Below are 27824 nucleotides of genomic sequence, written 5' to 3'. Positions count from 1 at the left end.
AGGTGAAGTGGAACGTGCTATGAGATTGTTTAGTTTTTACTGGTAGGAACCTCCTGGTTACACCAGCCCACAGGGGATTATTGTGTGCGTCCGTCGTGCAGGGAGGGGCTGGGTGGGGAGGGAGGGGCTGGTTGGGGAGGGGAGGGTGGGGCTGGGTGGGGAGGGTGAGGCTGGGTGGAGAGGGGCTGGTCACCCCGTGGTGCCCTTATAAAACTCAACGTTTAACCTACTCACGCCGGCTTGTGCCCGTCCCTCACAGTCGGGCATATTTGCGGAATACACCACGCCGCCGTTGACCCTGGCCATTGACCGAGCAACCCAACGTTCCTACCAGCTCCCTCCGCAGGAATGTGTTGTTTTATTTCTCCACCAACGCAAATTAAAGATAGAGAGAGAGAGACAGCTGCCATGATTCCTCTCCTCGACTCTCACAACCCTCCTGCCAACTCGGAGCAGTGGCCGACCTCGTCATCTGCTCTTGTGTGTGATAATAAATAAATAAACAACGGCAAGTTCCGGTGTCGTGTTTCGGATGTTGTAAATTCGCTCGGATTGAACGCACCTTTCTGTCGAAGTAATTCAACTATTATGAATATGCGTCGACATTGCAGAAAATGGGTTTGAGCGATTTTAAACGAGCACTGCCAGTCTTCAGCTCCGGTTAGCACGGTTGGCTACGCGATGTGCGAAGAGAGTTCCACAGACACATACTTCATCCCCCAATGCCCATTCGTCGGTGTTACTGTCTGTTATTAAACGTCTTCTGAACTTCTTCCGACGTTTCAATTCCACTCAAAATTTTTTTTTTTACTCGGAAAATCCCGTGGAGCCAGTTACTCAACGAGCTTCTGTGGCGAGGGTCCACACGCTCGGACTAAGCGAGGTTCTCCCATGGGATACCTTTTCGCAAGTATCAAAGTATGAGGAATAGGTATATGTTTTACCCTTTCTAGCAATAAAACCGGTGTTCAGGTGTTCAAACACCAAATAGACATCTTTTGGCAAGAAACCACACGTATTTGTTCTGAACATGCAAACAAAGAAAAACTTTGCCATATTCCTATTTTTCACACAGGCAAAAGCTACCCCGTGATATAGCTGCTCGCCCCGAGCTAGAAGTGCTCCGATGCGTGTGGCATTGTCTCTGTGCTGTCCGCCGTTTCCCATTGTTCTCTGACCTGACACTGGTGGTGAGACTGGGTCATGAAGAAGGCTGCTGTTGTATCTGGTGTAGGGTGGGGAGGGTGGGGCTGGGTGGGGGGTGGGAGGGGTGGGATAGGGTGGGGAGGGGAGGGTGGGGAGAGGCTGGGTGGGGAGGGTGGGTTGGGTGGGGGGTGAGAGGGGTGGGGCTGGGTGGGGAGGGGCTGGTCACCCCGTGGTGCCCTTATAAAACTCAACGTTTAACCTACTCACGCCGGCTTGTGCCCGCCCTCACAGTCGGCCATATTTGCGGAATACACCACGCCGCCGTTGACCCTGACCATTGACCGAGCAACCCAACGTTCCTACCAGCTCCCTGTGTTGCAGTACCTGATTCCTTGCAAAGGGTCAAACCTAGTCTTGTTGTTTCATAAACGGAGTTATCGTTGGGGTGGAAAGGAGCCCAGCCAGCATCCAGCCAGGAAACTCGAGGCGTACATAATTTTTTTTTAATAGCAGTATGATAAATTACTTTTATATATGGAAAAGTTTAAATGTCAAAGACTGTTGTTAACATCGGTAGCATATCAGCAAAAGAAAAACGTGGGTGGGTAACATCGCGTGTGAAACATCGAACAAGCCGATTATGTACAGCGTAGAGAACTTTGCACACGAAGTCTAGACTTGGCACACGTGTGGCACACACGGAGTTAACACACAAACTCACACGCACGCCGATGCGACCTTAATCATAATAATGATTTCGCGGAGTTGTGAAAATTGTATGGACAGGTCAGATTGATTAACTTGTTGAATGCCAAAATCTGCACGTGTATATCGTTTCAATATATAGGTTTTGGCAGCCAATGTTACGATTAATATATTTTTTTGCGGGGGGGTGGTTTGCGTGACGTAACGATCCGGCCTCACGTGCGTTGTGAACGAGCCCTCCACCACCCGACAGGGCCAAACGACACGCCGGTGATCGCATCGCTCACAGCGCCGCTCGCCGTGGTCGAGTCGACGGGCGATTTCGAGGTTTGTTCCTCGTGAACTCGCCGGTGAGATCCCCCCGAGATCTTCGCCGTCTTCCGCGCACTCCCGATGGCTTTATCGCCAGCGCAGATCCCACACTTTAGGAACGCTCTTGCCGAGAGAGACACAATCGGAGTCGTGAAATGTATCAAAGTCCCTTCTTGAAAACTCTCCTCTGTAAACTGGCCCTGAGCTCTGCACGAGTCCTGGCCGCGTACCCTGCTGGTTCTGCTCATCTCCTCGCTTGCCATACACGCTGGTGGTGCATTGGTGCGGATCTACGGATGAAATGCGCCACCGTACAAATATAAACCATTGTTGATCATGTAAACTATCATTATCATTATTATTGTTAGAAACTGGCGCGTCATTAAACGCCATCTTCTCAGCACTCCGAGGTCAAGGGCTATCTCTTCCTGCGGGGGCGATCGGATTTTTGGCAATACGAGCTCCCAAGACTTTGGAACAACGCGTTGTGCCTTTGCTAACAAGACGATCGGAGCCGTTCGCTAGTCACTAAAGTGCCGTCTCGAAAACTTACTTCTGTAAAACTGCCTTTTACCCACCACCGAATCTTGGCCGTGTACCCTGTGGGTTCTAGTCATCTCCTCGCTTGCCATACACGCTGGTGGTGCATTGGAGGGGGTCTACGGATGAAATGCGTCGTGAAACGCTTGTGCACCACGTGACTATTTAATTTGTTTGGCTGTGTCGAGCGCCACGGTGGCTAGGAGATGTTAACTACCTCGCCTGGTCTACAGGAGGTCGTGGGTTCGATCCCGACCCTGACGCCTGCTGCTGTATATTTGGAGTTTGCGTGTCTCTCTCTCCCCGTAGTCTCGTGTATTTTTATCCGGGTCCTCCGGTTTTTCACTCCACGTTTAGAAACACGCGTTAAGAGTATTTGGCTGCTATACTTTTGCACGTGATAAGCCACTTCGTTGAGCTCTCATTTGTGATAGCCAGGTCGCTTGTGAGAAGAAGCTGAGTAGCTCAGTGGGCCTTACCTGGTAAAATACAAATATGTTCGTTGGTGGAGGGTCTTACGACACAAATGTGTCCATATCGTTACATGGCCTAACCCAAATCTAAATGATACATCGTGTGTGTGCGATGTTAACCTACAGTGCCAGGATCGTAAAACCTAATCTGAACGCAACAGCGAGAGAAAACGCACCTTTTACCAAGTTTCAAATGTCTTCGTTAAAAAATAAACACTACTGGGTTCTTTCGCATACCACCCAATGGGCTCGTCAACTTCATGGTTGACGTTTGTTGTTGTACAAATGCTTCCGCTTTTGACTTTTAAACTTCGTGTCTACCAAAAAACGACGACGATAACAAAACAAGAAAACGACGACAGGGATACACGATTACAAAGGAGCACGAGAAAACCTCTGAGATGTCACATGTCCAACCACCCTCCACTGACAACCACAACTCGTGAACACAGTCACCAGCTCTTGTAGATCCCTTCCCTGGGCAGTGCCCTCCACGCGGTCTCAAGGTTTCGCTCGTGAGCTCTGGCCGCTGAGCCGAGAGTCTCTGACGAACCCGGGTTCCAATCCAGGCAGCCGCCTGCGTCTAAACCGAGCGTGGTGCCGAGTTGACTGGCCTCGGCTCCAGATCGGTAACCAATCTCCACAATTAAATTTGGTTCTGCGATTAATTCGGTTGAAATTGCAGGTACGAGACTTTAATAATATTCGGTCCCGACTGTTTGTGCGACGAAATCTCACTCTCACGTGGCAGAGTGGGGGGGGGGGGGGGTGATCTCTGCGTGTGGACCAGAGATCACTTTAAAGGATGGGGAATATCAGAGCTAGTTCTGTGATATCCGCATCAGTGGGCCGTTCTCTCTAACACGAAGGCTTTGCACTGCTCCGCCAGTTCGGAGTGGATTGTTCCCTTCGTGACCTGAACACGACACGACCGGGAGATGAGATCCGTTGGTCTCTTGGAAAGCGTTCTCCTTGAAACATTAACAATGCACCGATACTCATAATGTCCTACTTTAATAATAATATACGGGGCGGTCCATCTATAGATACCCCGGCTACAATACCAGGAGGTGTAATATTTGCGGTGGGAAACAATACAGCCACCGTGATTGCAAAGCCTCAACGCGTCTCTCCCGCCGATGGCGACGCGACGCATTGCACCACGATCGCTCCCTCCCCTTGCGAGGCACCGAGTCACCGCTTCCACAGCACGGACCAATCAGCCGCCCAGAGGAAAGTCAAGAAGAGTATTTAAAACGAGTGCGGAATATCCATCCACAGTACAGGCTCCTGTTTGGGCGAGATCGCGTAAATGTATGAATGTGTCGTTAAACCCGCCACCACCCGACACGGCCAACTAGTCAGGGTTAGTGTCACGTCAACAGAACCTGCCAACTCGTCACTAGTACAGCACTAACCGGCGAGCTTGCACAATGCGCACGCACAATGTACGTTGATTACCATTTACATAACCCACACGGCAGTGGTTACTACGCATTCATTGATGACCCTTTCGCCCCACAGCGCACAATAAGCGCACACAAGTGACGTCATCACACCCACGCCTCTCTTCAAGGAACGACTCGGGATGATTTCTCCACGAGTCTGGCTGTCGCCTGATGAAGCTGGTTGTAATTACTGGCGAGACGTCGCGGTACTCGGATTGTCAATGTTGTGGCCTTGCTCTCTGACACACAACCGGTTAGTGCTGTACTAGTAACCAATTGGCACGACACATTTATATATTTACGCGATCTAACCCAAAAAACCTCTGCTATGGATGTGTTAAACTGGTATATCCATAATTGAATCTCCACGTATTGTAGCCTGCCCTGAAGCTGGGACACACACACCTGAGCAATCAGTTGCACAACCAAACCGCTCTCGGAATCTTGCAACTCAATCGTCGCCCGTGACTGCTTTGTCCACGTCTGAGCAATCGGTTGCGCGACGAGGAAATCAAACACCGTGTCCGGGATCGTGACGACCGTTCACAGGCTGGCAAAGATGAAAAACGTCGCCCCAAATGTCCGAGCAGGTCGCCTGCCAGTCGACTCTGCTGTCTCCACCGTGGTCAGCGATAGGCGGCTGCAGAGATGCCCACGTGCACGGGATGTGGTTGCGCGCGACCAAGTTGCGCAACCGATTGCTCGGGTGACGACTTGGCTTCAAGTGCCGTGCAGTCACGCACTCAGCCCCGGTCAGTGGGACCACGTCAGCCTGTCACAAACCAGCAGCTCTGACACGGACGTGTTCACCTCTCCACCGTTGACCGTAAGCCATCTCCGAAAACGGGAGGTTATATTCAAAAGACGTGGTTTCAATCGGTGCCCTTTCAAACATTTTTTTTATACACATCAACAACGACGAACACCGACATGGCTGATCAGTAAGCACAGTGAAACATTACCACGTGTGATATATGGCTGCTGCTGCTGCTGTTGTTCCTGCTTCTCTCAAGCGACACGACAATTTGAAACGCACGGGGGGGGGGGGGGGGGGGCGGCGGGCAAAAACCCTCCTCTGTCTCGTTTCGAATTCTCAGCGCTCGTGGACGGCTCTGCGGGTGGAACCGCCTCGCCCCGCCCCGCACGTCGACGTACAGGTCGAGTGACTTTGCCTCGGAGGGCCGCGGCACGAATCCCAACGACGAATTTCCTTTTTTGCCGTCGAAAGCGCCACCGGGGACAAGTCCGGCTGCGTCGGGGTCCCGGTGGGCCGGGTGGACGGGCGCCACCGCGACCCGGCACGCCGCTCCGTGCCGGTCGGGGCGCAGAGAGAACGCATCCCGGCTCGCCTCTCGCCCCGCGCACGAGCCCGCGTTACGGGTGCCCCGGTCCACCTCGGCGCGGCACCAAAGCTTCGTGGCCGCCCTCACCAGCCCGTGCCACGGGGGGCGACGGCCTCGCGCCTCTCTCTCTCTCTCCGAGCGTCTCGGCCAAGCCGGCACGGCTCCCGCCGAGGTCTGGCGGCGGGACGGCCCGCGAAGTGGTCGTCTCGTGGCTTAGTCATCCGGGGGGGGGGGGGGGGGGGCACGGGAACGGTGCGATGGCTTGTCGAGGAGTGAGTCGTTCCTCGGGTCTCCGATGTGTTCACATTGGTTTTTTTGTTCTCAAAGGAGAGCAGACGACTTTTTCGTAACGCGCTACGGCGCACGAGTCTTCTCGTACGTTTCTATTTTCTTTGTTTTGGAAGTCCGCGCGGCGTTCTAGCGATCCGTCGACAACCGTGAGGATAACCCAGCGTCGCCTCCACGTGCGCACGGCGAACGCCGGAGTGCTGATCACATGCAGCAATGTACACGAGCGTGATATGTGTGGCTCACAGGTATCGGCGGCTGCGATTAAATGAGAGGCGATTCTGACAAAGCCCTGTGCGCTGTCGCATGCACAAAGTTTTCCGACCCGCAGGTCGGAATCCGGATACGTCTGGCGATTTCGCTCTTGCCCCAACCGCGTCCTTCCGTAGTGCCCTCGATTCGTCACGCACGACCCCACACTCTTCACTTTCCTCTTCGACGTTCTTCTGACCGTACGAGGCGCGGACGGCCGGCGGCTTGAACCCACGAGGGTGTGTGAGTGAAATGCGGCGATATCAAAAAAACGAATGTGCTCACTCGCGCCACGCCAACACACACACACACGCACGTGCACACACGTATCACACACACAAACAGATCACACACACAAACAGATCACACACACGCGCGCGTGCTTCCCAGAGACGGGATCGTTGGTGGCGGGCAGGTCTTCATGCGTGCAGCGTAAACGACACACGCACAAAGGTAAACGCTGTGTCCCCAAAACCCAACCGGCCGATTGCATGCGCGTTACGGGCACGTCGGTAGTGGTGGTGATAGTGGTGTACCGCGTCAGGAGATTCTTGACGATTCTGTCGGACAATGTTCCTTTCTGTCCGATTTTTTTTGCCAAAAACTTGGCAACGTCGCCGCGAGCCGCCCACGACATGGCAAACCGAGGAGGGGCGGTTTCACATCGGCTCCGTCACGACGTGAAACCCGGCCGCTTGCCAATGTAACTTTCCTTTTCACGTTTAGCGACCCTCTTCTTCGCGGCGACCCCTTTCGCGCCGCCACCGCAGCGGCGCGCGAGACCACCTCCCAAAGCCGCCCGCTCCACCCGCCTCCACCGCCTCCCAAAGCCGCCCGCTCCACCCGCCTCCACCGCCTCCCAAAGCCGCCCGCTCCACCCGCCTCCACGCACGTGTCCCACGGCCCACGCGCGGCCCTCCTCCGTCAGTTCAGGTGGACGGCGCCCTTGTTCCTGGGCGTCTTCTTGAGGTAGGTGGCCCAGTAGACGAGGTTGAAGATTCCGAAGAGCACGGGGAAGACGATGCGCGACAGCTTGTCCACGCGGCTCACGCTGTTGTACGTCTTCTTGTTCTCGGCCGCGGCGGCCGGCGCCGGCTTGTCGCCCGCCCGGCCCGCCTGACCGCGGGCCCCGACTCCCGCCGGGCCGCCGGCCGAGGAGGAGGACGCCGCCGCCGCCGTCGCGCCGCCGCCGCCGGAAGGCTGGCGGCCCGGCCCCGTGACGCCGACGCTCCGCGACACGGTGGGGAGGCCGCCGCCGCCGACGCCGCCGCCGCCGCGCCTGGTGGTGCCGACCGGGCCGCCCGCGTAGCCCGAGGCGCCGACGCTGTAAGTGCTCCTCTTCTTGCGAGCGACGGCGCGCTTCGATTTCTTCTGAGGGCGCAGACACGGCAAACGAGAACGACGGCGACGGGAAACTCGGACAAGCGGCGCCCGTCGGTTCGACGCCCAATTAGAGGCCGGCGCGTCGGGTGGAGGCACTTGCCAATGAGAGGCGTCGTGCGTGCAACGCTCGTCGGCGGGGGTTGGCCAATCATTGCACAGTAGGAACGCAGAACTCGGGCGATTGTTGGCGCCGGTTCTGGCCGCACTTCCCATTCGTATGAATGCACCTCCCGCGTGTTGAATTTCTTTCGCACCGTACGTAGCCAACTGTGCTAACCGGAGATGTGAGACCCGGTTTGTGGCTTCCTGGGTACGTAATGACGATCGTCGTCATCTGGTCCCCCGAACCTGATTGGCTCGCAAGTGACGACATCGCATTTATCCCTCGTCCATTTAAGACCGAAACAGAAAGAGGATTTCTCCACAACTGTGGCTGGTGGTTGTTATTGTAATTACCGGCGAAACGTCACGGCTACTCGAATTGCAAACTTCGTGGCGTTTACTCTCCCGACACACGACCGGCGTGCGAGCCGAACTCGCCGCTAATCGGCACGTTTAGTTTACGCGACACAAACCTCACCGGCTGGCGGCCATGTTTAACGACACATTCATATCTACGCGACGATCTAACTCAAAAGAAAACCCCCCGCCCTCTATTACGGCTCGTCATTGATTACCATTAACATCATAATCAGCAAGCCACCCTATTCTGCAGGGGAAAATATTCTTAGGGGCCCCCTCCCGGAGGTGGCGGGGGGGGGGGGCGCTGGCTCACCTCCTTGTTCACCACGGCCTTGCCGTCCCAGGCCCAGGCCCGCTTGGTGAAGTAGTTGACGGTGGCGAACTCGATGAGCGCCGAGAACACGAAGGCGTTGCACACGGCGATGAACCAGTCCATGGCGGTGGCGTAGGCCACCTTGGGCAGCGAGTTGCGGGCGCTGATGCTGAGCGTCGTCATGGTAAGCACCGTGGTGACGCCTGGCACGGCGGGGGGGCAGAGGGGGGGCAGAGGGGGGGCAGAGGGGGGGGCAGAGGGGGGTGACAGGGGGGGGGCAGAGGGGGGGGGCAGAGGGGGGGGGGGCAGAGGGGGGGGCAGGGGGGGGGGCAGGGGGGGGGGGCGGAAGGGAGAAACATCGTCGCCGTCGTCGCCGGCGGCAACATCGACAACGTCGTCGTTATTGAACGAGCGCACGGTGGGCGGAGGGGCCGTACACACGTCGAGACGCACGTGGCGGCGACGGTGAACCAAGAGGGTGAACATTGCCAGGGTGAACATTGCCAGGGTGAACCAGGAGGGTGAACCAGCGAGGGTGAACCTTGCCAGGGTGAACCTTACCAGGGTGAACTTTGCCAGGGTGAACCAGGGAGGGTAAACCAGGAGGCTTGCGCCGCTACCAATTAGGAACAATACATTTATTTTTTCTTCATCAAAAGCATTTCAGTTCAGCGAATGCAGCTCGAACGTAACGGTACGTGAATACAGCGCAACGCGTTACGAGGCTAGGTTAGTGAAGGTAAATTGTGCGTGCCATGCCAAGTACAAATATCTGCGTAACTTTCATGTGTTTGCACCTTTTCTCCTATTTCATTCACCTCGTGTCTTCGCCTCACGAGATTTGGTGTCTATTTTGACTTCTCACAGAGCGCTGCACAACCCCCGTGTTGGAGAACGGCCCGCTGAAGGTGATATCACAGAACTACTTGCGAGTTACATTCAGACGAATTCTCACGTGACTATATCTACGTATAACCGAGTAGCCCTTAGAAAAGGACAGTGACCGGATGTGGGGTGGCCGTGGTTGTCCCAACACTCTGAGACATCCACAACATTTCGGAGATGCCGCCGGCGATTCTTTGACCACTCTGCACGCAGCTGTCGAGCTCAGCCCCGGAGGCCCAAGGCGCCGAGCGGCCGTACGCACGCGGTCTTGCTGACACCGACAAAAACACATTTAGCCTGTGAGCCAGGGGTCCCCAACCCCCGGGCAGCGGACCGGTACCGGTCCGTGGCCTGTTAGGAACCGGGCCGCACAGCAGCAGGAGGTGAGGGCGGTGAGTCCGCGCGTGGAACCCGCCCCCATTGTTTAATTATTCACCACTTCCATCCGTGCCTCTTTCCCGCACTGCGCACTCGTCTCAGCCACAGTGTTGGAGAGGCCACACGCTCTAACTCCTAGTAGCCAACATGAATAAAAGGGGGAAAGCCCCAATGATGACCCCCCCCCCCACCCCCGGTCTGTGAAAAAATTGTCTTCCACGAAACCGGTCCCTGGTGCCAGAAAGGTTGGAGACCGCCGCTCCAGACAACCAGCACGTGCACACTGAGAGTGCACGTGACCAACCGCATCGGCCCCGTCTCCTGCCGGCACTTGGCAGGACTCTCCTGAAAACAAAATTCATCTTGACGCTATACTGGCTGGTAGCAGTAGCAGCAATAATAATAACAACATGCTATTTTACTGCCATGAATGTCCACGTGATAAGCCACTTCGTGGAGCTATCATTTGTGGCCAGGTCGCTTCTGAAAAATACTTTTAGTGGGCTTTGCCTGGTAGCGTCGAGATGATTTAATTTTATTTGCATGTTTTTGTTTACTTTTCTCGCACGACCATCATGTTTTTGTATTGTCAGTTTAACACGTAGACTTTCACGACCGATATTACGCATAATATGTATTTTTGGGTTATATCGCGTAAATATAAATGTGTCGTTAAACTCGCCACAGCCAATTCGTTACTAGTTCAGCTCTCATCTGCTGATGCCAGTTATAATTGCCGGCGAGGCGTCACGTTACTCGCATTGTAAATGTAAATGTCGTGGGTTTACTCTCCAATGCACGAGTGCGTGCTGAACTAGCAACGATTTGGCACGTGTTGTCTACGTAACAAACCTCACTAATTGGCTGTAGCGGGTGGTGGCGGTGTTTAGCGACGCATTTATATATCTCCGCGTTCTAACCGTAAAAAAAACACTAATGTGGATGATGATGACGCAGAGGATGACAGAATGAATGGCAACAATGCCGGGCTATTCCTGCGTCTGCGCTCTGGTGCACACGAGTGCGCAAGTGGGTCAGCGCGTTACGCAAGCGGCCCCTACTTCTCGACTATGTCTAATCCTGACCAGGTGCAGTGCCCACTTGAGCAAGGGACCCGCCATCACGAATGATCGCTCAACGAAGTGGCTTGTCATCATCATCGCGGGGAAATTGAAAGCAGCCAAATATTTGAAATGCGCACGCCGATTATAAACGTGGAGGGGAAACCCGGAGGGATCCGGAGAAAAATCCACGCGACCACGGGAAGAGTGGAGACGCGGAAGGGCGCATTGACAAAGTAATTTGCATATTGATATGCAATTTACTTTGTCAAGGCGCCCTTCCTCCCCTAACCCAGCTTAAATATACGCTGCCAAGCTTGGTGGTGTTCATTCAGACGCTGTCTTTCCGACAGACCTGTTCTTCACCTGAGGACGGCTGCTTGCGTTGTGGCCGAAACGTCGTGAGAATTGTATTTTATTATGTTTTATTTTTATTATTTTATTATTTCCCTTCTACGTGACTTTACCGAAAGAACCAAGAAGATGAATCCCTGCAGTCACGAAAGCTTTAAATCTAAAATTCTACCTTTTACACTCCACTATAAACTAAATTATTTTGTATTTTATCGAGTAAGGCCAACTGAGCCATACAGCTCTTTGTCAGAAGCGACCCGGCTGTCACCAATGATATCCCAATGAAGTGGCTCATCACGTGGACATGTCTTGCAGCTAAATACTCTAAACACGTGATGTCGATTCTATACGTGGAGGGAAGATCCGGAGGGATCCGGAGTAAAATCAATGCAACCACCGGGAGAGAGAGAGAGAGACACGCAAACTCCAAATATACAGCAGCAGCAGGCGTCAGGGTCGGGATCGAACCCACGACCTACTGCATACCAGGCGAGGTAGTTAACATCTCCTAGCCACCGTGATGATGATGAGAGAGAGAGACACGCAAACTCAAAATACACAGCAGGCGTCAGCGTCGGGATCCAGCCCACGACCTCCTATAGACCATGCGAGGTAGTTAACATCTCACCACGGAGAGAGATACACGCAAACTCCAAATACACAGCAGCCGTCAGGATCGGGATCGAACCCACGACCTCCTGTAGACCAGGCGAGGTAGTCAACATCTCCTAGCCACCGTGGCGCCGCGCAGCCTGAATTTTGTGTTTAGTTTATCCTCCCCCCCCCACCACACCTCCGATGAGCACGGTTGGCCACGTGACGTGGGAGGTGAGGACACCAGTGAACGACTTGCTGTGCCGAGCACATCTACACCGCCGGCTGGATCGAGGCGGTGAGGTCGGAGGGGGGTTTCAGAAACTTGCCCCCCCACTCGTGCCATCTGCCGTGCCGGGAGAGAGAATCGCAGCGGCGTGTCGGCTACGGCACCAGCGTGGCAGTGGGCTTTTTCACTGTCTTGTTTGTTGTTGTTGTTGTACTTTTTCCCCAATTTGATTCCAATTACGTCTTCATCTCACGCGATGTGGCGTCTATTTGGATCTCTCACAGGGCACTGCATAACCCCCCCCCCCACCGTGTTAGAGAACGGCCCGCTCAAGGTGATATGGCAGACTTACTTCAGTTACATCCAAAGTGACTTCTTATTACATCCACGAGGGGGCAGCACTTTCATACGTAACGTCACATCGAAGTCCACCACGTGGCGGTCAAGCCATCATCATCATCATTAATGCCATTTTAAATTGCACAGAAGCAATTTTTTGCCACATTAAGTGTAACATGTAATTGGACGCATTGGGGTTTTTGCACACTCATTGATTGCAGGACTCTCAGATCGTCAATCTCGCTTGGGAACCCGGTCTGCTCACAGATTGGAATGTAGGGGGGGTGTCTGGTGCCAGGTCCCCGATTCCCAGCCCATCGGGGCCACCTCTACTAAGAGAGACCCTCATGAATGAGGATACAGTCGTTTAATTACTTATCATGATTCTGGACCACGATTTATGTAGGGGAGTGCGAGGGAGTGCGAGGGAGTGGGGAGGGATTTAAGAAACTTGCACCGTTGTTTAACTACCGCTCTGGGAGACCAAATCAAACCCAGCGACCTCTGGATTCCGAGTCTAACATGCTGACCATTACACACCACTGTGACAGCATCCCTCAGCATGGATATATATATTTGATTCATATCAATTTGTTTTTGACCGCCGTGCCGAGAGATTGAGTTGAACTGGCGACCTCTGGACCGCGAGGCGTGGCAGCGGCTATCTCTGCGTTTTTGTAAAACTGATGTGAAATTGACTCGGGAGGTGAGGCCGTTTGTCTCCTGCCTTGGCAGCCAGCCGTGAGCTCTGAGGAGCGATCGATGGCGGAAAGTCAGGGGCTTCAACATTTTCCAGCGATGAAGAGGTCAGGGAGGTTATTGTATGACCCCCCCCCCCTCCGGATATCGCCTGCATCTCTGGTGTCAGACCGACAGCGCTGACCCTCATCGATTTGAGAGTTTTGACACCAAGCGCGTCTTCGCTGTCACAATTGAGCCATGCGTGGTGGCGCCTGCGGTGGCGTTATTCCATTTTTGGGGCGTCGAGGTAGTGGCCTCATAAAGCCCTTTGTTATAACATCATATCTATCTTTAAAACGGACTTCCTGCCGGATTGTTATACGTTCCTTAACCACAATCATCCACTGCCGCAGTGCACCATGAGATATTTTTATGCCTAAATCCCACGCGTGAACCACCACCAACCAATTCTAACGAAGCATGATCAAGTTAAAAGCCCGATATGCCGTGCCTCGCAGCTATTAACAAAAATCTTACAAAGTCCTCTTCCAGCATGCGTTGGCATGATGAATTTTTTAAACGGATAAAGTGCCAAGCGCACGGTAGACTTGCAGCCGTACGCTTCTCCGGGCTGCGATTATTTAAAAAAAAGATCTCCCTTCCCGCTGCCTGGGGGCGAGACCGTTCAGGTGCCGCTTGAGTTGCCTGCACGCGCGGCGATTCCCGTGCTGAAGCACCGGAAAATGTCATCCCGTCAGCCGTTCTCGGGATTTTCAGAATAATCGGCGTGTGCAAAACACATTCATCCGCGCTGCGAGACGGACAAAAATAAACGTGGTCGTCATCTCCCGTTGCTTGAATGAGCATTTCTGCGTTCGCGCTCTTCCTATTTATAGCCACGCTGCAAGAGTCAGTGGTGGCAATTCCACGTTCCTATGGCGGGTGGTGGTGGGGGGAGAAGTCTCTCCATAGGGCAAAGCACCGTTGCTTTCACGCACAAAGTTTGCATGTTGAAAATGATGCCGCTCGCCCAGTCGTTCTTAACCTCTGCTGCAGCCTTGCACCTCTTGCGTTCTCAATCGTAAAAACATTGTAGAATGTTAATGAATACAGAGGCTTTGATGAAACAAATTAGTTGTTACTTACGTGCCGGTGTTTGCATTTTCGATGATTTACCTTCTAAATAAAGATGTCCATGTCTCACACCCCCCGGGGTGCGTGATGCACCCCAGGTTAAGGACCCATGTGCGAGACAATATTGGTTCTGGAGAGCCAGCGGGCTGACGGGATGAAGCAGATTTGTTTTTATTATATTTATGAGCCAGAATGGAGTTCTGTTGACAAGTATTATCACGCACAGTGCTCCCTGCGTCTGCAATCCACCGCCACTGATGCACATGGTTCACTTTAACGCAAGCCGTGTGGGGAATTGCATAATAAAAGAGAGAGAGAGAGAGATGCACGGTCTTTGCTAATTTTATCTCCAAATATATGAAAGGCAAAGTTGTGAATGTGTGTGTCTGTTCAAATTGTTCAGCGTACTTCCCGACATGCAATATACTGGAAATTTGCCATGTGGGTACTTTCCAGACTGTACACCATGCAAACATTATTAAAATACACTTTTGTTATTTTTTTTGGGGGGGGGGAGCTCAGTAAAGCATGTATTTTTTGCACGGCAAGTGAGCTGTGACGTCACATCTGTCACGTGACCCGCGCATGTGGAAGCGACACGCAGTGTAGTGTAGTGGTTAGCGCGCTGCGCTACGAACCCGGCGACCCGAGTTCGATTCCCGCTCACGGCCACCACCGGTGACGATTATTTGAACCGGTCCTGGGCCTCCCCTAGGTCGACTCAGCCTCAAACAATTAACTGGTGTGGTGTGTGAACATCGCCACTGGGGAGACAAGGGCGGCCAGTGAATCCAAGTCCCGGGCGAAGCCGGGTAATAAAGCTAGTACATTATAACAAATGTAAATCACTGATAACGGTAGGCGGCGTCTTTAATCATGTCACTCTGACATGACAGCCTCGTCCACGGGGTACGCAATGATCACAACTCACTGGGTGTGTTTGTGATAATCACCAATGTCAATTCAACCGTTAATGATCAATACGAGTGTTGCGACTAAATTAACGAGGTTTTGTGCCTTTGTAACTTCCGTACTTTTTTTCTAGATTTGAAGCTTTCGTGACTGCAAGGATTCATACTCTTTGTTCTTTCGGTAAAGTCACGTAGGTAAAAAATGAAATTAAAATTAATAAAAAATAAAATAAAAATCACGACGTTTCGGAGGCAACACAAGTCTCCGTCATCAGGTGGGACCGTCACAGCCAGATTTACTGCATCAATGCATCAATGCAGCAACCCCTTACCAGTGCCCTACCTTATTACAGACCAACTCAGACTTTATTGGTCACCCCGTGCCCCTTATACATCTCAATGTTCATCCTACAAAGTCCCATCACAAGGGAGAAACACAAACAAATAGACAAAAAATGTCGCCCGTATAGAAACGGCTGTCGACCGTATGGACCTGAACAAGAACACAGGGTAAACCGTGTGGATTGACAGCTGTGCCTCTTTCCATGGACACAATCGAGGCCATGTGGAGAAGAGACTGAACAGAAAGCTTCGTAGTTAATAGCATCCCTCCTGCCGTCTAAATAAAGACTGCGACTCTGATATGCGACATCCTGATCTATGCAATTCCCGATGAGACGTAGGTGGTAAGTGCAAGACCAGATGAACTCGCTCACATGACATCATTCTAAGGCGAGATATTCGTTCGAGTGTAATCCCTAGAAGTGTGAGATTGCCCCATGGTTTTGTAGGGATGTGCCGGCCACGGCGACGGAAACGGCCACCTTCATACGTCGTGACTTCTGACAACGTTACGAGTCGCGAGACTTTTAGGGGTTGAGTCGTAGGTCGTGGTGAACCCATCCATCGTTCGAGTAACTTTTAATAGTGCTGCTTGTTGCTGGCTGTGTGCAGTTTTGGGGCCTTTTGGGCCCGCACCCCGCAATCGTGGTAATGAGAACACACCGGTGAAGTTTGGTCATCAAGCGTCCACTCACCAAACACGGTCCGAGCTGGGACGGACTCTCTGTTGAGCCAGAAGGAGACCTGCGAGAGGATGACGGTCATGATGCAGGGCAGGTACGTCTGGATGACAAAGTATCCGATCTTCCGCTTCAGGTGGAATTCCGTCACCAACACGACGTACTCCCCTGCAAGTGCACACATGTGTAGTGAGTTCAACTGAGTCGCAGGCAACACATGTATTGATGCCAACACAAAGGGGCAACTGCCCCTTCACCAGATACCAACCGATGGTGGTGGACCACCAGGCTAACTACACACTATAGTGATGGACCACCAGGCTAACTACACACTATAGTGATGGACCACCAGGCTAACTACACACTGTGGTGGTGGACCACCAGGCTAGCTACACACTGTGGTGGTGGACCACCAGGCTAGCTACACACTGTAGTGGTGGACCACCAGGCTAACTGCACTAGCTACACTGGGAGTAGCTACAACGGACAGGACCCCAACTTGGGTCCAGGTCCACGTGTGGGTGACGCTTCTGGGGCGTGGAACGTAGATTCTTCAGGGTAACCACAGCAGCCGGTGCCTCTCGGGGACCCGGCTTGTATCCTCCGTGGTGTGGCTGGCTCCGCCCTTAGCCACGCCCACCTTCTAGAACCCTCGAGCAGGATCTCGGCCCTGACACGTGACCACCCCTAGCCCCCACCTGGGGGCCCTGTGCAGACTTTACCGGTCACGTGTCCTTCGGGGTCAGCCAGAGTGCCAAGGCCCTTAGTAACCCCATTCCAATGGCCGGCACTCTCGCGCCCTATCCTGTAGGGGTCGGCACTGCATGCAGAGCGTGGTGCCACTCAGCGCTGCCAGTCAGCGCTCACCGAGCCCCTCTATGGCCGGTACTGCACCCACATCCACGTGGTGCCCGCGATGTCGATACATCTCTCTAGTGCCGGCATTACACAGTGACATCCGCGATGTCGCTACGCATACACAAAGCCTCAACACACCGTCGCGGGCACGTGCTGTTAGCGAACACGTACGAAGGCCGGTATGGCAGATGCGGGGATGAGCGGCCCAGCACCATGCCTAGCCGCCGATGTTTATACACCACGCAAGCTACTCGTTTCAGTCCGAGTCGATCTAGGGGAGACCCTGCAGGACCGGCTTTAGACATTAAACCCGGCCGGCCTGCCTGCCGGGTTGGTAGCGCGGCACGTTGAGCGACGCGCGGCCATTCGCACAGAACAACGGTGGCCAGGCCAGGGGCACTTTGACGACACGTGACATGGGCCACGGGACAAGACACGGACGCGATTGGTTAACGGTACGACCCAGCGGACGCATCACCTGCACTGTGCCACCCGTCTGTCCCTGAGGCCACGCCGCACGTGACAAACGCCACGTGCTCATGACTTGGCGAATGTGCTCCGTGCCAGGCTAGGTGCACCGTTGATGCCACGTGTGGCAATGGGAGAGACCCCAGGTGTTACGAGTTCACAGACTCGGAGTAATTTGCTGACAAGGTGCCTCACCTATACCCCCCCCCCCCCCCCACTGCGCGCACACTCTCAATTACACGCACTCACTCACGTCCCAGTGTCTTTTTTCAATGACCTGGCCGCTGCGCGCTGGCTGCGTGTATGGAGAGCGAGTCATCCATCCACTCCGTCGCCATGACGAGTGGCCGCTATTGTGAGCACTGCCCGGAGTGTGGCTCACAACGACTGCAAAAGCACGCGATGTCCTCTTCGGTTTACCTCCCTGTGTATATTTTGTTCGGCCAGTTTCGTCCCCACTGGGCTATCGGTGTCACAAATTGACCGCTTGGAACTCCTTTAAAACCACGTCAATGTAATAATAGCGAGCGAGCGAGCGATGTTTTTTCGGTCATCATTTGGCGACGTCGTTGCGTGGGTAGCGGTGCAAGGGCACTAATGGCTACGGGGTCGCTGGAAACACGCTCGTCAATAAACACTGTGCGGCCTGATAAATAAATGTTTCATTTCGGGGCAATGGGCCGTTCTTCACAGCACTCCACTATGGCTTCTCGACGTGCTGGTATTAACCAAAACATCACAATGCTAGAAACAATAATAAAGAAATCACCTTAAATTGACTCAATTTGGATCGCACACACAGCGTCAACGTCGCCCCACCGCTACTGAAAAGCACTGGGACCGTCCAAAAAACACACAGACTCGCTCCTGTCCAGTTCAGAGGGAAGCTTTTCCGCGTAAAACAAGAGTCAATGAAAACAAACCAAACTACGGAGAGTGGCAGCGGAACGCAGGCGCGCGCTGCTCCACCCAGGCGACAAACCTGTGCTGGACTTGATGTTGGAGGTGCTCGCCGTGTAATGCATCAGCTGGTACTGGTTGGTGCGCGAGCCGTCCTCGGCCACTTCCACCGAAGAGTTGGCGCCGTTCTTCCACCTGTAGATCACCTCCTTGTTGGTGTAGGCGTCTGCTGAGCGTGCATCAGTCACAGCCACCGCAACCCCCACGGTTGTCATTCACCGCGGTTGTCATTCACCGCGGTTGTCATTCACCGCGGTTGTCATTCACCACGGTTGTCATTCACCGCGGTTGCCATTCACCGCGGTTGCCATTCACCGCGGTTGTCATTCACCACGGTTGTCATTCACCGCGGTTGTCATTCACCGCGGTTGTCATTCACCGCGGTTGTCATTCACCGTGATTGTCATTCACCGCGGTTGCCATTCACCGCGGTTGCCATTCACCGCGGTTGCCATTCACCGCGGTTGTCATTCACCGCGGTTGTCATTCACCGCGTTTGTCATTCACCGCGGTTGTCATTCACCGCGGTTGTCATTCACCGCGGTTGTCATTCACCGCGGTTGTCATTCACCGCGGTTGTCATTCACCGCGGTTGCCATTCACCGCGGTTGCCATTCACCGCGGTTGTCATTCACCGCGGTTGTCATTCACCGCGGTTGTCATTCACCGCGGTTGTCATTCACCGCGGTTGTCATTCACCGCGTTTGTCATTCACCGCGGTTGTCATTCACCGCGGTTGTCATTCACCGCGGTTGTCATTCACCGCGGATGTCATTCACCGCGGTTGTCATTCACCGCGGTTGTCATTCACCGCGGTTGTCATTCACCGCGGTTGTCATTCACCGCGGTTGTCATTCACCGCGGTTGTCATTCACCGCGGTTGTCATTCACCGCGGTTGTCATTCACCGCGGTTGCCATTCACCGCGGTTGTCATTCACCGCGGTTGTCATTCACCGCGTTTGTCATTCACCGCGGTTGTCATTCACCGCGGTTGTCATTCACCGCGGTTGTCATTCACCGCGGTTGTCATTCACCGCGGTTGTCATTCACCGCGGTTGTCATTCACCGCGGTTGTCATTCACCGCGGTTGTCATTCACCGCGGTTGTCATTCACCGCGGTTGTCATTCACCGCGGTTGTCATTCACCGCGGTTGTCATTCACCGCGGTTGTCATTCACCGCGGTTGTCATTCACCGCGTTTGTCATTCACCGCGTTTGTCATTCACCGCGTTTGTCATTCACCGCGGTTGTCATTCACCGCGGTTGTCATTCACCGCGTTTGTCATTCACCGCGGTTGTCATTCACCGCGGTTGTCATTCACCGCGGTTGTCATTCACCGCGGTGATGCCGGCCGGCCGATCACAAACCCCATGGCGTAGGGCGGTGACGGAAGTACAATGGCACCTTTCTTTGCCAGTATCGACGAATGAATAATAAGAAGAGGCTTTAACCCTTTCTGGCAATAAAACAGGAGGTGATCATTGGTTTTTTACCCTTTTATCTGGCAACAAAACTGACACCTTTTTTTACGAGGAGACATATTTGCATAGACCACAATACCTGCAGTCATAATGCAAACAAAAAACATATCTCTGATAATGTATGCACTGTCCTTGAAGTTGATTTGTCCACACCCGAGACAGCTTTCCTTAGAGCCTAGTCTCACATGCAGGTATTGTGGTCTATGCAAACATGACTCCTCGTAAAAAAGTGTCAGTTTTGTTGCCAGATAAAAGGGTAAAAAAACAGTTATATTTTTTACTGGCAAATGAGGTTCCAATGGTGTAAAAACAAAAGGTGTTAAGACGTTGCGACACCCAAATAGACGCCTTTGTGCCAGGAATCAAGAACTGCATTAAGCACGCACAGGACTTGCGGTGAACATACATACAGACACGCTGTGATAATCATCTATGCACTGATCTTGTAAATTGATTGGCCTACACCAGAGACAGCCTTCTCGTCTCACCAGTGTCAGAGCAGAGAACGCCAACAGGCGAACAACACCAAGTCAATGCACGTGTCAGAGCACTGAGAGCTCGGGTTGAGCTCTCAGCGGCAGTGAGTTGGCCGTTTTATTGCAAAGGTTCGCAGTTCGAATAACGCGGGCCGCCCCGGTTAACGCCGCGGCGCGCATTAACCGCGGTGAATACATTCCACTTGCCGCCTGCCTCGCATTGAACGTTAAAAAGATCGCACGACGCCATTTGAAACGAGCGGGCCATTCGTGCGGTCCCGTGTCACGGTGCGACTTTGCTCAATTCAAATGACCTGCAAATCAGTCAAATTGGGATTACGCACTGTCGATTCGCAGGCCCTGCGCCGAGTACCATCTCAGGCTGCACGGGTACAGCTGCCTCTGTGGCCTGGCCCCTTACGGAGGCGTCGAGACGAGAGGAGAGGCGGTGCACCGCGAGAAGCGAAGCCGCGCGTTTAAAGCACTCCCAGACGCCCCGGGCGTAAAAGATCGGCGGTCTCTATTGCTGAGCACGTTCTCGTAGTTGTCACGACTACCGCGCTCGTAACGACTCGCTGACACGCTCGGCAAGAACACCGCGGACCTGAAGCAGAAATAGGCGACGCTTTTAGGTGTAATCTTCCTTCTTCACAGGGCGAGAGGATTGCGTGACAAACACCCACGGTGATGGGGTCACCCCGTGCAGCGTGTCAAGTAGCTTCGAACGAATCTTTCGCACGGGGCGTTCTACACCGGGTTCTCCACGATTCCTCCAGTACGATGTAAAACGCCAACTGTTTAAACGGACACGATGAGCTTTCCCCTGGATACATGAGCATGAGATGTTTTCGTAACGTTTGCATTGCGAGTCAAGTGTTGTAACCAGGGCACCACTCAACTGGATTAGCGTTTAATGATGATAACATCGAGGGTGCGAGTATATATTTAGCTCGCCTTACTTAGATTGTATATTTAGCCGTCCTGTTTCATAACCTCGCCAGAGTCACTCTCGCATATTATTCTCTGGATTATACGACGCACCCTTTTCTCTCTGGGTTATTTTTTTTATGACGATGCACCTAAACAATATCTATACATTTGGGGTGCATCTTATCGTCTGGTGTGTGTGTGCGTTGCCTTGCAACCCGGTGGGGAGCGGTTCGCGCGCTGCGCTATGAGCACGGCCATCCGGGTTCGATTCCTGCTCACAGTCAATACCAATGACGATTATCGGATCCCGTCTTGGGCCTCCCCTAGGTCGACTCAGCCTCAAACGAGTACCTGGTGCGGTGTGTAGTAAACATCGCCACTGGGGAGACAAAGGCGGCCGGGCGTGGTGCTGGCCACCCATCCCCCTCGTGTGCCGTGCCAGCCTTCACAGGTGCTCGCTAACAGCACTTGCCCCGAAAGGACTGTTGAGGCTACACGGGGGATCTTTGTCTTCGTGCAACCCCGTGTCACGGCAGCGTGTTTGGCACCGTGTCTACATCTGTTTTCACATCATAAATAATTGACAGCATCGGTCACGCGCCCAGCAAGTGAACATGAAACAGAATACTCACAGCTGCCAAACTTCAGCGGGCAGGCGTGGGTGTCCATCGGGAAGTCTTCGAGGATCATGGGACACTCCGCCTTCACCGTTAACCTGTTGAACGTAGACGGGGGAAGAGAGGGCAAGTCAAGGCGCAGCCCTGCAAGCGCTCACGCCGGAGCCGGTGAAAGGGGCCTCGGTAGAGAGAGAGAGGGGAGAGACTCGAGAGGGCCGCTGTAGAATATGTCACACGCTGGACGGACGTCTTGGGAGATGTGGGAGTTCCCCACTTGACCCCACCACACACGAGCGGCCAGTCGTCGGCTAAGATGTCGTGGACCCGTCCACGTGTTTGCTGAACTGAGGCAGTGGGGGCGGCGGGGGGGCGGGGGGGGGGATTTGAGAAACTTGCTCCGTCAAACCGAACCAGCGACCTCTGGGTTGCCAGTCCCGGTGCGCGCTCACCGAATACACCACGGAGAGAGAGAGAGAGAGATGAACGCACTGCTGGTGCCGAAGAAGAAACAACAACGCAAAGTTGGGCGTTAAATTCGTACCAATACACGATTATCGTGACCCGCGGTTGAAGCGCTGCTTAAGAGTGTGTCTGTGGTCAAAATAAAAAAAGTGGCGGGTTTTTTTTCACCGTTCGTAGCGCGAAGTGAATCGCACCTCCGATCAGCACGGTTGGCTCTACGTGCGGTGCGAGAGAAGCTCAACGTGAGTACGTACGAGCGTACGTACGTGAGTACGTGGGTACGTATGCGGGTGCGTACGTACGAAGCAGAAAGATTGGCACCAATTCCGACAACACTTGGTGAGGTCGTTTTTTTTTTATACCACAGACGACGACCTCAGAGAACGGTGACTACGATCCGATCTAAAATCACGACGTCCGTGCGCGCGCGCGTGTAAGCGCCAGGACCGCAAGTTGTTGACACTCGCCAGGTCTGCACGAGAGACTTCAAAGGAGAAACGTGGTTTTTGTTCAGGCCCCTTTCACCAGCTCTTTCATAAAAGAGATTCGTCGGCTCAGCGGATTCCTCCGGGCCAAATAAAGATTGCGAGGCTTTTGCCGACGGCCACTCAGTGGCCGCCCTGTCCACCGTCACACCTCCCCATCTCCAGCCCATAAGCCTGGCCGATTCCAACTTTCCGCGCGGACGCAATGCACGTGGGGGTAGGTCAGACTTCCCAGGCTTTCCACCCCGACGGAGGATACCTAGAGCTTTTGTCTGACGGAGGATACCCCCCCCCCCAAAAAAAAAACTTTAAGAATTGTGACCTTAGCATACAATGGGGAAAAATCATGACCATCGTTGTTGTGTATAAGACTAACCCTCGGGCCGACATCAGAGATTTGTTCATGAAGCCATCCAGATATACAAACACAGACAACACTTTAACCGAGAAGATCGGATTCAGGTTGAGCAATCATTGGAAGGATGTGATAAACCGCGTCAAGTTTTAACTGCTGTGATTTTCACTCACCCACCCGTGTGTTTTGTTGTCTGATTACTAATTCAAGTCCATTAACTTGCTAATTTCTCCAGCCCCACCCGTCCCTGCACGCCACAAACCCTCCCCCCCTGTGAACTCCCACAGCCAAACTCCCCCCCCCTCCCGTGCCAATATGAAGCCACAACAGCAGATCATGTTTCTCACCTGAAGACGGACGCTTGTGTTGCGACCGAGACGTCGTGTTTTATTTTAGTATTTATTCTATCTCCGTGACTTTACCGAAAGAACCAGAGAGTAAGACTCGAGTCGCAAAATCAGTAAGCAGACGATCGCCATCGGGATCTGTATCTATCCTGGAGAAATCCGATGAGCAATGAAGCTCTTTGTTTTCTCAGACGTCATGTTCGGGGGCCGTTCAAATCACCTCCTTCACAAATCTGTCCCTCTACATAAAACAATACAATTTATTTTTAACACACATCAGCCTTTTGGGAGTGCATAATTTCCGAATTTTGCAGTCGAGATAATAAGTACAGAAAAGCAAAGCGCATTCAAATCTGCACCGCCTGCATCATGCCCGCATGAGCAATGTCGCTTGTTTGCAACTGGTTGGAACAAAAACTGTCAGATCAGTCTCAACATCGCCCATCTCCCATGGGGGGTCCCTTTACCCAAGATTAATCTGAAAGCTTTTAGTGGCAATAAATCCCCAAAAATGTAAAAAAAAGGTAAAAACTAAAAGTCTGGCAAACTGCATAATTCATCGGCTTTGCATAATCAAAGTATTTTAGGCGTGGACAGGACTGGGTTCCTAATCGGGGCTATGGCTCGGCCTCTAAAACTCAAATCTTGACTTAAAAGCTTTCGTGACTGCAGGAATTCATATTTCTCTGGGTCTTTCGGTAAAGTCACGTAGATAGGTTCAAAAAATATTAAACAAAAAAAAACTACGCGGTTTCGATAGCAACAGAAGCGACCGTCATCATGGTGGAAACACGAACGGTCTCTAACACTCAGGTTAGGCCCAGGCTGGAACCGCTCGGCTGCTTTCGAAGACGCACGAACGGCTCAGCCACGGATCGGTTCAGGCTCAGCTCATGGGAATCGTGAGCACGGCTGGGTCCATGCTCAGTGCCGCCTCAAGTTCAGCTTTGAGCCGGGTCACTTTCAGCAAGAGGGAATGTGGCAGTCTGCGTGAATGTGTGTGAAGGAGTGCAGGTGTGTAGGACTTATTTTTACCTACGTGACTTTACCGAAAAAACCTACGAGTATGAATCCTTGCAGTCACGAAAGCTTCAAATCTAGAATCAAATCTAGAATGTGTAGGACTGTTTGGCCGGATAGACGGGGCTAAATGGGCACGACACGGGCTGGACAGGAGATGGACTGATGTGGTACGGGAGAATGCGGAGCTGAGAGCCCAAGCCTGGTACCAGTGATGTCAAAATCGGCCTCTATGGACGCAGTTGCCCTCCAACTGACCAGTCGCCTTCCAACAACAACGGAGGGCAGAAGAGCGACTTTCACAACAACGAGTGGAGAGCCGGGGGGCTAATATGCAGTAAGTTGGCACAGTAAGGAGTACAGCTGGTGGTGCATTTGCCAGTCATCTCAGTCAGCCAACCCACGGCACTTGCCGGGTCTGTCCCGTGACCTCCTCCTGCACCTAGCCTGGCACAGTAGGGGGGTACTGCTGGTGGTGAATTTGCCAGTCATCTCAGTCAGCCAACCCACGGCACCTGCCGGGTCTGTCCCGTGACTTCCTGCCAGCGAGCATGAATGTTTCTCTAAGATGTTTCTTGTTCAGGTTTTTGTTTGTTGCAGTTGCACCCGATTCAAGAGCCGAATGGCTCACAGGGGGACACCTAATACATGAAACTGAAACGGAGCCTTCGACACTTCACGTGGCGTCAAAGTGCACCTGGCCTGGCACGGGCGCTGTGGTGATGTTACAGTCACTTAGTGGCGAATGGAGTGAGTTGGTATTGGTGTGTAGGACTTAGCACACTGCGCTACAAAACAGACCACCCGAGTTCAATTCTCGCTCATGGCCAACATCAGTGATATCTGATCCGGTCCTGGGCCTCCCCTAGGTCGACTCAGCCTCAAATGAGTATTTGGTGTCGTGGGTAAACATCACCACTGGGGAGACAAAGGCCGCCGGGCATGGTGCTGGCAACCCAACCCATCGTGTGCCGGCCTTCATCAGGTACTCGCTAACAGCACTGGCCCCAACAGTCTGTTAAGGCTACACGGGGATCTTAGTCTCGCGCGTGTCAGTGAACATGGGCTGCAGGACAAATACATTTCACGTCGGGACTTCCACATTGACATCAACCACCGAGTAGACGCCATTTCGTGGAAGGGTGTCCCACGAAAACCCTGCCGCCGAGGAAGCCGTGCGGTTGCGTGGGTTCGCCGTGAAGACGCAATAATGCCGTATTGATCAAGACCCGGAGGTCGATCAACACGGGGCAACGATGTCGATGCCTCCGTGCCTCTCCATCGATCGTTCCCTTCCCCTTCAGTCAGATCCTGCCGCCGCTCGCAGTCGTCAGCTGACCTTCAGGGTCCGCTCCCACACCTCCCACCGGCACCGCGACCTGCCCGCCTCTTGACCTCTTGACCTCTGGGCGCCATGTCAACGCCCGTCTCGGTGACCTGCCCTGCTGCATTCTGGGCACATTTGTCCCACTCGTTATTATCATCTTGAGGCGCCCTAGGGGAGGGGACCCCCTTTAGTGGCAGCAGTCCCGAGCCGTGGATAATGCTACTTTAGACGCACTCTCATGCGTGCACACTCGTATTCACTTACTCAGTGCAAAAGCAATAAAACAGCAATAATCAATCATCCGCTGAATTAATAAGGGCTTCCCCATGCCATGTCGGTCATATTTCTTTGTGCTGAAAAGTTAACCATAGGGGGGAGAGTTCGATTTCAGGACTGCTTTGGATATTACGGACCCACACCTCTAAATTAGCATGGTTGGCTACGTACGGTGTGAAAGAAGTTCAACACGCGTACGTGCGCACAAGAACACAAGGTAAACGCAGCACCGACATGCCAGCGCACAACAGTCTACCAGTAGGAGGCGGGCGGGGGGGGGGGGCAATGTTGCGATGCGGCTTCGTGACATTTGGCCGACTCTTTTGCGAATTGACAACAGGGGATTGCCTTAATGCAGATTTTTTTGGGTTCGATCCCGTAAATACAAATGTTTCGTTAAAACCGCCATCTCCCGACACGGCCAATTAGTAAGGTTTGTCACGTAAACAGAACGTGCCCATCTTCTTGGTTCTTTCGGTAAAGTCACGTAGAATTGAAATAATAAAATAATAAAAATAAAACAATAAAATAATTCTCACGACGTTTCGGCCACAACGCAAGCAGCCGTCCTCAGGTGGAGAACAGGTCTGTCGAGTCCTCAGGTGGAGAGCAGGTCTGTCGAGGAGACAGAGTCATTCAGTCATTCAGACTCTCTGTCTCCTCGACAGACCTGTTCTCCACCTGAGGACGGCTGCTTGCGTTGTGGCCAAAACGTCGTGAGAATTATTTTATTATGTTTTATTTGTATTATTTTATTATTTCCATTCTACGTGACTTTACCGAAAGAACCAAGAAGATTATAATCCCTGCAGTCACGAAAGCTTTAAATCGAAATCAGAACGTGCCCAATTCGTTCCTCGTTCAGCACGCCGGTTGTGCGTTGGGCAGTAAACCCACGACAACTTTTACAATTCGAGTAGCCGAGACGTTTCGCCGGTAACTACAACAACCGGCCAGCCTCGTCGGGCGACAGTCGAAGTTGTGGAGAAATCCTCCTCCTGGTTCGGTCTTAAATAGACGAGGATAAATGTGACGTCATCACTCGTGAGCCAATCAGGTGCGAGGGACCAGCGGTGGGGGGGGGGGTAATATATTAATATAAATTGCAATGGATATTCATTACCGGTTGGGTCATTAATTAAAAACCAAATAGATAATTTTAGTGTGCTTGAAGCTATTGCTTTTTGCTTCAAAGTCTTCCATGTACAAATGTTTGCCTGTGCGGGGGATTGGCTGTGAGGCAGAACGCGTGTTTTATAGGTAGGGGCGCCGCGGTGGGGAGATGTTAACTACTAGTATACAGGAGGTTGTGGGATTGATATTTGGAGTTTGCATGTTCTCTCTCTCAGTGGTCGAGTGTATTTTTTTCCGGGTCTTCCGGTTTTCCCCCCTCCACGTTTAGAATCAACGTCACGCGTTCAGAGCCATTGCAAGCTATACATCTCCACGTGATGATAAGCCACTTGATTTAGCCTTCATTTAAGAAAGAAAAAATCTTTCTTCAGCT

The 27824-nt window shown here is 53.0% G+C and overlaps 1 protein-coding gene across 6 annotated transcripts in view; it reads right to left on the bottom strand.

Moving 5' to 3' along the window:
- Positions 1–1635: 1635 nt before the first annotated feature.
- The window catches only part of LOC133357651 (gamma-aminobutyric acid receptor subunit alpha-5-like), a 74590-nt gene continuing 48401 nt past the window's right edge, over positions 1636–27824 (bottom strand). For 3 of the 6 annotated variants that reach the window (XM_061575721.1, XM_061575725.1, XM_061575722.1), the window contains exons 6-10: positions 22061–22143; positions 18562–18708; positions 16269–16421; positions 8666–8868; positions 1636–7878 (exon numbers count right to left, since the gene is read on the bottom strand). In XM_061575721.1, the coding sequence (XP_061431705.1) occupies positions 7432–7878; positions 8666–8868; positions 16269–16421; positions 18562–18708; positions 22061–22143 (1033 nt within the window). In that variant the 3' untranslated portion in view covers positions 1636–7431. The remainder of the gene's footprint in view (positions 7879–8665; positions 8869–16268; positions 16422–18561; positions 18709–22060; positions 22144–27824) is intronic. The other 3 variants (XM_061575723.1, XM_061575726.1, XM_061575724.1) reach the window with 2 other exon arrangements.

The sequence above is a fragment of the Lethenteron reissneri genome, chromosome 59 (assembly GCF_015708825.2).
Source record: "Lethenteron reissneri isolate LAM-NWPU_2019-01 chromosome 59, ASM1570882v1, whole genome shotgun sequence".
Taxonomy (NCBI): Eukaryota; Metazoa; Chordata; class Hyperoartia; order Petromyzontiformes; family Petromyzontidae; genus Lethenteron; species Lethenteron reissneri.
Note: the sequence above shows the minus strand (reverse complement) of the source record. Positions and strands in the feature narration are given on the sequence as shown.